Here is a 12396-nt window from a genome sequence, read left to right on the forward strand (position 1 = left end):
TATGCAAATCAGTCTGACCCTGTGCCTCATGGGAACAGTCCAGCCCGAACTGCCAAGCCATGCCTTCCCTGGACCGGAAACAAGCTTCCGAGGACCGGTTTCTGGCTTTCCAGCCGTCTTCAGTCCGGCTTGCTTGAATCCAGTGGCAAAGTGAGCAAGGGACTCACGTCTGAGCATACCCTGCCACACTTATGGTTGGCAGTTCGGGCTGGACTGTTCCCATGAGGCACAGGGTCAGACTCATTTGCATATAGCCATGTCTGAACTGGGGTGGCAGAGTGGGCTAAAGAACGGTGATGGATTAAACCCAGATCTTTTGACTGGGTGTGAGTATTTGATTGATTCAGATGCTCCGTCCATCACCACCCCCTTTTGTACTGCACTACGGTACACCCTACTATTAGAGAACTGGACTGAGCACACACATCACTGCCAGTGCACCTTGATCCCACTGCTATTCTAGCACTGGCACCCAGTTCACATCAACCCCGAACTGCTGCCTCTCTGAAATTCCAGTACCGGGGTCCAAGACTCCATGTTTCATGTCCACTCAAACCTAGTTGACTACTTCTGTATAGAACTCTACCCCAAAGGAGTTTCCGGGGGATTAAGTCCTGACCTGCAGCGCCCCCTGGTATTCCAAAACTGCAATCCCCAGGTAACTCTGCCAACGCACCTCAATCCTTACCTGCAACACTCCCTGCTCTTAGAATACTAGGGTCTACAAACAGTTCTGTTGATGCACCTCAGGGGTGGCCTGAGTAGCGCAGCACAGGAGGTAATGATGTTGGGGGAGAAGAAGTAGCTTAATGGCCAGAGCTGCTGACTTTGAAACCAGGTTTGAGTCTCGGCGTTGGGTCACCATCTTGTGATTCTGGGCAAATCACTTAATCTCCCCACGCCTAACAAACATGAACGTGTCCTTGTGTAATGTAACTGGTGCTCATGTGAAGCACTCCAATAACTTGGGGTGGAGTTCGCTTGATCACGGTCATGATCATGCCGACAGGCGAAATGCGTTGGTGTAGAGGCATTCTTTATGAATGAATTAACAAAGCCTCCCAGGGAGTCCTGGTATTTTCTTTATTGTGGAAAATCATAAAATATATATATAAATATATAGGTAATGGGGTGGTTTGCGGTGGGCTGGTGTGATGGGATTAATGGTAAATGTGGTGGGTGTGCTGCTTCTGATGGTGTTGGTGGAAGTTATGATGGTGGTGGAAGTGGTGGTAACGTGATAATCGCAATGGTGAAAGATGTACTATTTTTGAATATGGTAGTGCTTGGCATGGTGGAAAAGGTGGTGGCAATATTGGTGCAGGTGACAGAAATGCTAGTGGATGAGTTAAAAGTGGCAGTGGTGTGCAAATGGGTTAAAAGATTGCTTATAGTGGGGGTGTTTGCAGTGGAAATGTTTTTGGAAGTGTGAGTGATGGTGGATTCAGTGGGGGCATGGAAGGACTGGTGAGGCAAGCGGTGGTGTAAACAGCAGTGGTGGCTGAAATATGGGTGTGAATAAATAAGGGGCTGGTGGATGTAGGTGTAGAATGTTGAAGTGGAGGTTGTGGCAAAAGTCATGCTAGTGTAGTGTTTGAAAAGGTTGGGGTGGTGGAAATGAATGTAGTGTGTGGATGTGATAATGCTTGTGGTGGAAGTGATGCTGATAGTGCTTGTGATGGAAATTGGTGTGGTGATGGTGGTAGTGATGGAAGTTGGCATGGTGATGGTGGTAGTGGAGTTGTGTCTCGGCTGGTTCTTACCTTAATCAGGGAGCAGATGACTATAGCTCCAGCGTTTACCATTGGATTATGTGGTTTACCTGAGAACAGAAGAAAGATAGGCTGCATTAGTAGAGAGGAGGCACTGGTAGGGTGATGAGCATTAAGTAGGGAGGCAGGGTTCTGTGAGTGCAAGGACATCCACACAAGACTCAAGCAAGAACAAAGGGTAAAATGTCAAACTAAGCAGCTGAGCACAACTCTAAAATTGTGCCTTCTGGCCTTGTTCCTAATGTCCCAGTGATAGTCGTAGTCAGGATAAGGATTTCCCCTTTTGAGAGGACCCCATTGTGCAGGCGCCTGCTTACTAACCCCTAACCCCAGTCAATCTCACCACTTCCACAAGCGCTGCCAGAGCATGGCATGGCAGGAGTGCAGTATTTGATGTGCGGGGTCCAAAAATAGTGCCATTTAAGTCTTGTACACAAAGTGTCCATGTAAGATTTTGGTTGCATCCGTGAACTTCTGCATTAAAACTCAACAACGGGGCAAGTCCACAATGGACATAGGGAGGCTACAAGTGATGCCAAAGGAAAAGTTACTCACATGCAATTCCAGTTCTCCATTTTAGGTATCTTCCATGAATTAAACAAGCATTTGCCATGCAATAGGTCTCGCATTTACAAGAATTTGAGCTATTGGCATTGTAAATGACAATGCCTTTTATTTATGTGTTGTTTTTAGAAGCGATAAATAAAAGCCATTGTCATTTACAATGCCAATAGCTTAAACTTTCGCAACTGCTAGAGCTATTGCGAATGCATTTATGCTATTGTTTTTTAAAAAAAGGGTTAGGAGAGAGCGTGTCCTGCCTGCAACAGGAGGCAGGACAAAGCTATTTCAGAAAATAGTGCTCGGAGGCTGAAATTACAGCCTACTGAATAACAACACATGTAACAAGGGGTGTTGCCATGGGAGTTTACAAAATAAGACAAGGCCCTACTAAGGAGGGACTACTAAGCCTATTGACCAATTAACAGCCTCAGTTTACAGTGGACAATGACACAAGGCAACGAAAAATATGGGCGGAGAGTGGGCGGAGCTTAAAGTCCTTACCTGAATACAGCATGCCTCACAGAGCAGCGCGTGTGCTGCCCAGGCTCGACCTAAAAACAGTCTGTATCTCAGATTAAGTGAGGGATCTCTTAAACACTGTCTTAGGAAACAACATCTCTTTTAAAAAATAAATAACTTTTCGTATCTAAGCTTTTTCTTTTTTTTACTGATCAAGATTTAATGAGCTGTAAGTGCTAATTACAATATTTGCCAACTCCTATTTTAAAAGAAAAAATAAATTACCCCTAAGCAACAGAAATTAGTTTCCAACCCTTTGCCGCTGCCAAACTGTTCCAAATTACCACATTGTCACTTAGCCTCTATTCATGTTTTTGGTAGCTAAAAGCAGGGCCACTAAAATTATACTATTTTCGGACTGCGGCATTTGCCACATAATTATTGTTTTGCCGCATTTGCCAATTAATCCATCATCTGCTGCAGAATCTGCATATGTTACCAAAAAATGATTTCTTCTTCAAACAGATCAAAGGTTGCAAAAAACGCTTCAACACTTGTTGCCACACAGTTGAAGACCCTTTGCAAAGTTTGACTGGCCTCCTTACAGTTGCTTATTACTGTAGTTGGGTGTTAATCAGGTACTAATAAGGTGAAACCTTTGTTCAGACTGTGTTAACCTGTGTAAAAATTACAAAATGATGAAGTAAGATTATCATAAAATGTGTGGCATCACTCCGTATCATTTGCCTTTTCTTGCAGCATAATTCAGCCAACTCTGTCACATAATTTGGTACTCCCCTGCCGCATAATTCCAGTGGCCCTGAGTAAGAGAGAGAGAATCTTAATTGTTTTGAACAGAATAATCTTCAGAGCCCTCTGATGAGGTAGGGAATTGTTTCATTTTATGAAAAAAGAACCAACACAGAGAACTAGAATTACAAATAAGTAACTTTCCTTCTCCATTGCAGGATTTTCATTATATTTAATGACACTGTGGACCTGGTTTGACTAATTTGAATACTGAGCATACAGTCAGAGTACAGTAAGTAGTGTCTGGTAACGGTATGGACTGTCATTCAAGTGGCCTCTCTACAGATCTCACCAATCGGCAATCAAACAATACTTTGTATCTAGTGCCTCAGACCTGAAAGAATGTGTTGTCTCAGGTTGGATCATCTTGCAACTGAATAGACTGTGCTCTGCCTTCACACAAAAGGCTTATCACCTCCACATTGTCACTGTAGCCAGTTTGGAGCCAGGGGAGTCAGGAAATTCCAAGCACTTCAAAGATGAAACCTCTAAAACCGTTCTCCCGACTTCAAAGGAGGCATTGGGTACAAAAATAGAGCCCTCAGACCCACTCTTCAGTTCACACCTGGACTTGCGGAAGGACTTTCAGAGGACTGCCTGCTACTGTGTCTGACTGAGCACTCTGTAAGCCTGCTTTGCTGTACCTTGAAGGACTACTTTGCTGTCTGGAGACTGCCTTGAACCCTCAGAGAACAGCCCTGCTGTTGAGTCCTGAATCTTCACCTGAACCCAGGACTACCAGTTTGACTGCAAGAGCTAGTTTGCTGCCCTCCTGTTCAGAGCCATGGGGACACAATAGGCTCCCACCATCTTAAACCTACACCTGTACCCAGCCTGAGTGAGTCCTGAACCCCAAAGTTGTGTCCCACCAGTCCTGGACCCTTGCTTGTGGTGTCAAAGGAACCCAGATGACCAAAACCCAAATATGAGGACATACATTTTTAAGTCAAAAACTGAACCAGGAGGAGACCGGGACCAGCCTGCTCACCTATCTGCCGGAGGTGCATTGCCGGTTGGATTTACTTCACAGCCTCTCCTGCTACGTGCTTCTGCGCAGCAGTAAATTCTGTTCACCGGTCCTTTGCCAAACGGGAATCTGAGCCCCTGGAACTGTCTTCAGTTACAGCTTTCTGCCCCGTCCTGCTAGATATTTTCAACATCGAAAAAAGAGACCAAGTCCGAACATAGAAATCTTCACCACGGCTTTGACCCAAGGCTCCCAGACGATGACGCTTCTTCCTCAGACACCTCCTGCAGCCTTGCCCCGCTGAACTTTTACCTTCTCATAAAAATTTTCTCAACATTTCTTCTAAGTACGAAGGTAAACGCTGACTGGGCCCAATCCACTTCCTGTATCAGAAACACGCTCCATTGCAGTTGGTCATATTTTTTTACTTTAACCCGGTCTCGCGCCACTAGATGTTTGCGGTTGTTGCTTTCATCTTTTAGGAGCTAGCTTTTACTAAAAACTAAAAAAATTAATAACTTTGGTTCTACTGATTATATTTTCGTCATTTCGGTGTCAAGTAATTTATTAAAATGTACGTTATCTTTCTAAATTTGTGTGGGATTTTTCTTGTGTTGTGTTTTCCCTTTTTTACTGCTTGTGTTCTGCATAAATATTTTACACATTGACTCTATGTTAAGCCTGACTGCTTTTTGTGCCAAGGTACTTAGGGTTAAGCACTGTTTAATTTAGTGACTTTTTGTGGTTGACCCTGCAAGGGATTGTGGCTGTTGACCAAGGCTCATGCCCAGTCAGAAAGTGTCCCAACTAGGAGGCACAAAATTACCCAGGCTATATTACAAAGCTAATAGATAAAGGCCTATGGACAACTAAAAATGTTATAATCTAAGGTACGTCAGCATAACACAATACAATCAATAAAAAGCAACAACAAAAATTATGTAAAAAACGTTGTTCCATATTTTTATTACAATCAAGAGTTTAAAAACATATAGTACATAAAAAACATTTCATAATGACAGTCAGCTGTCCCTTTCCAAGATAGCCGCCGTTATAATATAAGAAAACGTCTCCCGAAGAAACGGTTAAATAACAATAGAATATCCCGAAAATTTAAGGTGGGATGCCTGACTGTAATACAAAGGAATAAGAAACAATTTTCTTAATCAGAAGCTGTTGTAAATACACATAACAAGTCGCAACACACATACGCGACCTTTCCCTCTGACCTGCGTGACTATGTATTTAACCGCACACCACGGCGCCAACGAGTCACACTGAAACCCGGAAGTGACTTCGTTAGACACAGGAAGGCCGCAGTTTACCCCCAAGGTGAGTGACAGAACGTTATGCCCGCTTTATCCAGATACTAAATCCCTGGGCATTAGTTCGTTAATGCGATTCTGCACCGCTAAGCAATTACGGACTGCCCTATAGTAACAATGTGATGTGCCCGTTTTCTGGGTGGGTGTATAATTCGTACTATCTTGGAAATGCCATTGTTGTTTACCTAAGCAATGAGTAATTACGGCTGATCGTTATCGGTCTAAGCACTAACAAACGCTGTAATAATGCGGGATATCCTTACCCCCTAAGCACTATTTTGCAATGGCAATAACCATTAGTTTGTGAGTGTTTTGGCACAGCTTCTAGCCCCAAATTGTATTAGGTAGCTGTAGATCGGCAAATTGATTATGTGTTACATTGTAGATAAGACTTACAATAAGGAAGACTAAAAACTAAGTATGAGTGATTATTTTACCCCTTCGCGTTCAGGTGATTAATTAAACATTGCGCTTTGTAAGTTATAGTAAATTGTAGAGGAACACTGTGTTATGAAATGGTAGCTAGCTCTTTGATCTACTGGACTACTAATGAGCAGATAGAATGACCTTACCTATCACTCTATGATTACAGGCCGGTCAGGAGAAATGTTTAACAAAACCTGCACAGTGATACCACAGACATCAATCTCAGGTAATATATACCTTGTCCCTCAAAAATATCTTATAAACGGGAAACAAAGGTTGAGAATATTGTTTAATATTAATACCTTATATATAATATTGTGTTCAAACAGTGTATAAAACCCATGGATGGTTTCAAGTCAAGTCGGTATCCAGTCGCGACTTACAAGTTGACCTACACAGGCTCCTTGACAGGCTTCCCTGCATTTTGAGACCCTGTCTCTATAGGCAAGTAACGCTCCAATTAGCATATAGATATATCATCTTTAAATTGGAGAGCATTACAGGGGCACAATAATCAGCTTTGGTTCATTTCCTACCCAAACAGTTCATGTTTTTACCTTAACAAGACGGTGGCTCCAACAAATGTCATACGATTCTGGGCATTGACTCAGCGGTATGTAAAATAAAAAAATGTATTTATCTAGTTTAATGAATTAGAACACTAACCCCCGATTGTTGAAGGTAGTGTCAACTAAATCCCCCATCACCATATTTTGTTTGATGTGATATAGGTCTTACCTTGTGGGATATCACCAAGATCCTGTGCCTTCATTTCATTGGCTCAATCCTGATAAGGAGGAAACACAGCCTTCCTTAGATTAGAGGTACGGTGGCTATAATTTGTTTCCTCTGTATTCATTGTGATTTGTAATGAAAAACAGTTAATAGCATACTGGGAAATAGATGATACTCAGTTTCTTCAGAATGTCGAAATAACTTTATAACAATAAAAAATATGTGATCGATTATGAAGTTTCTCGAATGCAGAGAGAGTATGTTGCCTTTTTTACATTGCATGTTATTTTAGGATGTTAATTGTAAATAGCTATTTTATAGGTTTTCGTCAGCAACACAAGAATGTACAAATAATAAATTGTTTCCATTATTTAGAAAACTGTCCTGAAGAAGGTGAACATCTGCTAACTCACCGAAACGCCACGTCGACTCTGTTTTCTAAGAATGTCATTATGAATTTTTTTTATGTACTATATGTTTTTAAACTCTTGATTGTAATAAATATATGGAACAACGTTTTTTACATAATTTTTGTTGTTGCTTTTTATTGATTGTATTGTGTTATGCTGACGTACCTTAGATTATAACATTTTTAGTTGTCAATAGGCCTTTATCTATTAGCTTTTTGATAAAGCCTGGGTAATGTTGTGCCTCCCAGTTGGGACACTTTCTGACTTGTGGTTTGAACTAACCCTGTCCCTATTCTAATAGTAGGGTGCCTCCCTCTTTTGTTACATTACACTCATGCCCACTCAACCAAGTAATCAAGATCCAAAGCTGGGGGAGGGGAGGAAGGCTTCTCACATTCCTGCTGGGAAACAAGCTGACCCAAGCATGGGTCAATAGGCAACACTGGCCGCCCCAGCGTTCATTACCAGATCCAATCTTGGCCTACTGACCTTCGTCGTTCAGATACATCTTGTTGAACTTCAAGCCGCTGGGCTCCTTGCCAACATACCGGTGGACATAGTCTGTGCCCAGATCGTTCACAGAGATGGCATACTTCAGGGGCTTCATGCATGACTGCAGGCAGAAGGGCACCGTGGTGTCCCCGATAGAGTATCTGACAATGCAAAAAGACAGACAAGATGGTGGCGTCAAGTGTGACATCAGTAACAAGCGGGATTGAATATGGACGAAGAAAGAAAACAACGATACTGATAGCACTACTATTCATAGAAGACCTACACAGGACCTTGTTATAATGCAGAGAGATTTTACAACACTATGCATGGTGGAGGCCAGACAGCTGAAACACAGGACTGGGAAGGACAGAGAAAGCTGTAGAGAGAGGGGCATTAAAGGTTTGACAATACAGGGGGAAACGGGAAGCTCTTAATGGGACGCATTATTGAGTGAAAGGGTGTTTTTTTTCAGTCGGTGTTGGAGGGGGGAAATGATTAGCAATGATTGTGTTTTACGTGTCTTTTTCAGTAGAAGGCACGTTGATAAGCTTCGGTGATGTAACGCCCCGCCTGGAATCTTGAATACAGATTATTTTTCTACTGCTACGTGCTGGTGAAAGAAATTCATAAATAACGTTTTATTTGCATGTTTAAAAGGGTGAGGAGAAACCTGTTACTGACTAAGAATGCGTTGCTAACCTCTAGAGATTGGACATCACGGACAAACAGTGCCCTCTAGTGGCCATTCGGTCTTCAGTACTCTTGCTCTGGCGACTATAGGCTTTCGTGAAAGGGCCGGTGCGTTCTAGTGTTGGGACTCAGGTTATATTTCAACAGTATTTTTCAAGCTAAATGAAAGCATGACGACTTTTTTCCCCCCTAATTGAGATAACGTTTGGCATGTGCTTTTAGATGCCTCATAGCTCTTCAGAGAAGTTTGAAATGACTTTTGTCCGGTAGCGTCACAGACGCTGCTTCATATTTCAAACCTGGTTAAACGCCTGACAGACGCAGGCAGTGCTGTCACTAAGGCTTCATGAACCCCAAACCCCGATGACAGATTAAACTAGCCCTCTTTCCATCCTCCACCCAAGAGAGGAGGTTTGGATGTCAGGGAAAATTGGGGCGGAGGAGCGTCGCCCCACTGCTTGCTTTCTCTCTTAGGCTTGTATATAGTATTGAAAAAGCTTCCCCTTAAAACCCTGGTGACACCACGGCAATGTTGCTGCTCCTGAGTTTCAAAAAGAGAAGAGAAATCCAGAGAGAAAATGACTCTCTTTAAGGGATTTCCCTTCCACTACAAGGCTCAGCTGGCATGACCAACAAGGTCCACCTTACGTAGAGTTAGTGTATAACCAGGTGTTCATGGAATACACGATGTGTGTTAAAATACCCCTCACGCACCAAAAGGGCCCTTGGTGTCATGCTTCATCATTGGGGTCTTCCCGCCCCGCTGCGGAACGGGGCAGTGCTGCGACAAGCGACTACGCTGGAGCACCTTTTATTTTGAGAGTGTTATGTGAGTGAATGGGAGTGAGTGTCAGTAGGGTCAGGGGTGATAATAGATAAGTGAAGTTAAAAAATACCTGGCCTAGTGGTAGAAAAAACTGTTTGATAAACACTGGCTGGTATTGTTAAAAAAGTGAAGCGGAGAGAAAAAGTAGGTTAATGGACTTACTCTCCTGTGTGGGTCAACATGTTTCGGGGCCTCAAGCCCCTTCGTCAGGACCGGGGACTGATCCCCCTGTCACTCACTAATGTTTTACCACAAAAATATATGGTGTATGTACTAAGAATGATCAATGTGTATAGATATATTTTATAAATCTATGTATTCCTGGCTATATAAGTAATGCTGATGTAATATGCCTGAAAAGATGAGAGCATACAATTATAATTGCGCAGTCCCAGAGCGCAGGACTAATAGTCACCTGTGAGGGAAAAAAAACGAACAAACACACATATATAAAATGGTACATAGTATCCAAGTCCGTGCTGGTAAGTACCCTGTAAGTGAAGTGCTAAGGATCAAAACAGTACAACTACAGCACATATCATGAACTCTACACAAAAAGTCAAGCATTCATTCTGGTTGAGATACATACTCAGGATGTTTGGAGTCAGTGCCCCATGAGCCAGCTCTGGAGCGAAGGGTAAAATGAGGATCCAAACTGTGAATAGGGAGAGAGAGGGAATAAAAGAAAAAGTGTTTTCTAGATCTAAGTAGTTGGAGCTGAATGATTCCTAATCTCAAATTAGGGATAGAGCAGAAGTCGGCTATTCCATTCGGCTGTGCCGTACTCACTTAACCCCCAGCAATGCGGTGCTTCCTCCTTCGTCCGTGGCTTCCGTGATACTGAGAAGCTGGGGAGGTACGCCTTATATATGTTTAGGTTAATGGAGTAATTGGGAGTTAATAGATTTGTTGGTCTCCCCCGAGACAGTATTGGCCCGTGAGATCCCGTTCAGAAACGTTGTTTTTTGGCGGCCATCATTGTCAGGCTAGTTTGTTATTGAGGTACCGTTCATCTATCGTGATTCGTCCCTGTTAGGTCAGCAGAAAGTGTAGTGTGTTTATCTAGGTACCTATATTGATACTCCTATTTCTGACCCTTGTCCGGTTATTAATTCACTAATGTCCATACACCGGCACAGAAACCCGTTTTCAGATTAGGTCATAGCGCATGCTGTCACATTAAGAAAGCACTATCCCGCCAGCCCCCTAGAAAGCACACCGAGTTCTCAAAACAAATCAAACCTCCAGCAGACCTGGGAAATCCCCGCAGCCATTGTTTTGATTTCGCTCGAGAACTCCTGCAAAGAATGTAAGAACGACCAGTCCTTATGACATTCTTGCTGACGTCTTATGTCCATCCTTACGTCAAACACGGCACCTTTCAGTTATAAATATACCGACGGTGCCCTAAGATAAGACACGGTGGTGACGAGCTTGGAGAGCCCAGCTGATGCAGAAAAGCCCACGGACGCTGCCCCTCCCTTTTGACGCGCTGAGAGAGACGCTGCCTTTTCTCCTGCCGAGAAATCCAGCCTCCGGCGTTTCCAGCCGCCCTCGCGGGTAACTGGGATATCGAATCCTGTGACAGAGATACCAACCCTCCAGCCTTCTAAATCCCAGGTACTGAACTGACTAACCCCTTACAGAGAATTCTTGAGTCAGATCCTTGGCAAAACAAACTTAACTTAAACTGCTACTTATTTACTCCCGCCCAAGTATTAGGCTTAGGTCAGGTACACCGGGGTAGGCGTAGTTAGAAGCACCAGTTGAGAACGATTAGTCAATGTATATATGTATGTATATCTTTTATCCATTTTAAGTATCATATGGCTAAGAAACCATATAAATGCTTTTACAGTATTATTTTATAATTCTGTTTTTACTGTATGCACTTTACTTAACTATAAGTATTGCAATAATAGCGATTCATTTCTCTTGTATGAGAAAAGAGACTGATCAATAAATAACATCTTTTTATTGAAACACGCCCATCTCTTATTTCTCTACAAACTGGTGAAACTAAGAATGCACGTATTGACTGAGTAAAATAGTTGTCTTTTGTTTTCACACGACTCTAGAGATATACTCTTGATTAGGGGAGAGCAAAGTTGTCATGTTCTATGGTTGTCAGAAACTAAATCCCTTCTTGTCTATCCAGGGAGGTTAAACTCCTCCTTGCCTATTCGAGAAAGTTTCTAGTGAACTCTGAGCTAGCTGGCACACATAACTTTAGGTCTAATATCGTCAGTAGAAGACCTAGTTAACCACAGTCCTACGTCTATACTATTGAAGATATTATTCCAATGCGCAGAGCCTATTGGGATAATAGGAACTACACTACAAAATAGCCCGGGTGTACCGCTAATGAATCTTGTTTAACCACACTTCCAAATGTGGTGCGGAACGAAAATATCGTCCGCTCTGGGCTGGGTTTACTATTTGTGCGCATGCGCGGTGAAGAAATACTTGTCATAGTAAACACGCGCGCGTTAGAGTTCAACGCACCTGCGTGTATGACGAGTCACTGAATGCAATACGATCTTCTACTGTTAATGGACACACGGAGTGCATTGAGATACAATGTGCCTGTTTATATAAAGTGTGCTAGTTTACAGTTAGAATGTTGGAGGCGATTTCACTTAGAGATTTGAAAAAATGAAATTGAATAAACGCACAGAAAAAGTCCCTGTTGTTATTTCAGAGGTGGAAGCAGTACTTATAAAGTTATAAATGGATAAAAAAATAGTTGGTAATGGATATTTTCAGCGCATCATGAATCAAAATTATAAATAGATAGATAAACAGTTGGTAATGGATATTGTCACAATGCATCATGAATCAGAGTGTTCGTGACTGGTAACCCACTCTTGTCTTACTCAATGGTTATTTTGAAAGAGGTGGTGGGCAGTTTTTGTAG

General features: G+C 42.6%; 1 protein-coding gene across 2 annotated transcripts in view; it reads right to left on the reverse strand.

Moving 5' to 3' along the window:
- The window catches only part of GLS2 (glutaminase 2), a 324314-nt gene that overhangs the window by 147277 nt on the left and 164641 nt on the right, over positions 1–12396 (reverse strand). For both annotated transcript variants that reach the window (XM_078689104.1, XM_078689105.1), the window contains exons 6-7: positions 7958–8121; positions 1764–1822 (exon numbers count right to left, since the gene is read on the reverse strand). In XM_078689104.1, the coding sequence (XP_078545230.1) occupies positions 1764–1822; positions 7958–8121 (223 nt within the window). The remainder of the gene's footprint in view (positions 1–1763; positions 1823–7957; positions 8122–12396) is intronic.

This window comes from Lissotriton helveticus, chromosome 1_1, assembly GCF_964261635.1.
Source record: "Lissotriton helveticus chromosome 1_1, aLisHel1.1, whole genome shotgun sequence".
NCBI classification, from domain to species: Eukaryota; Metazoa; Chordata; class Amphibia; order Caudata; family Salamandridae; genus Lissotriton; species Lissotriton helveticus.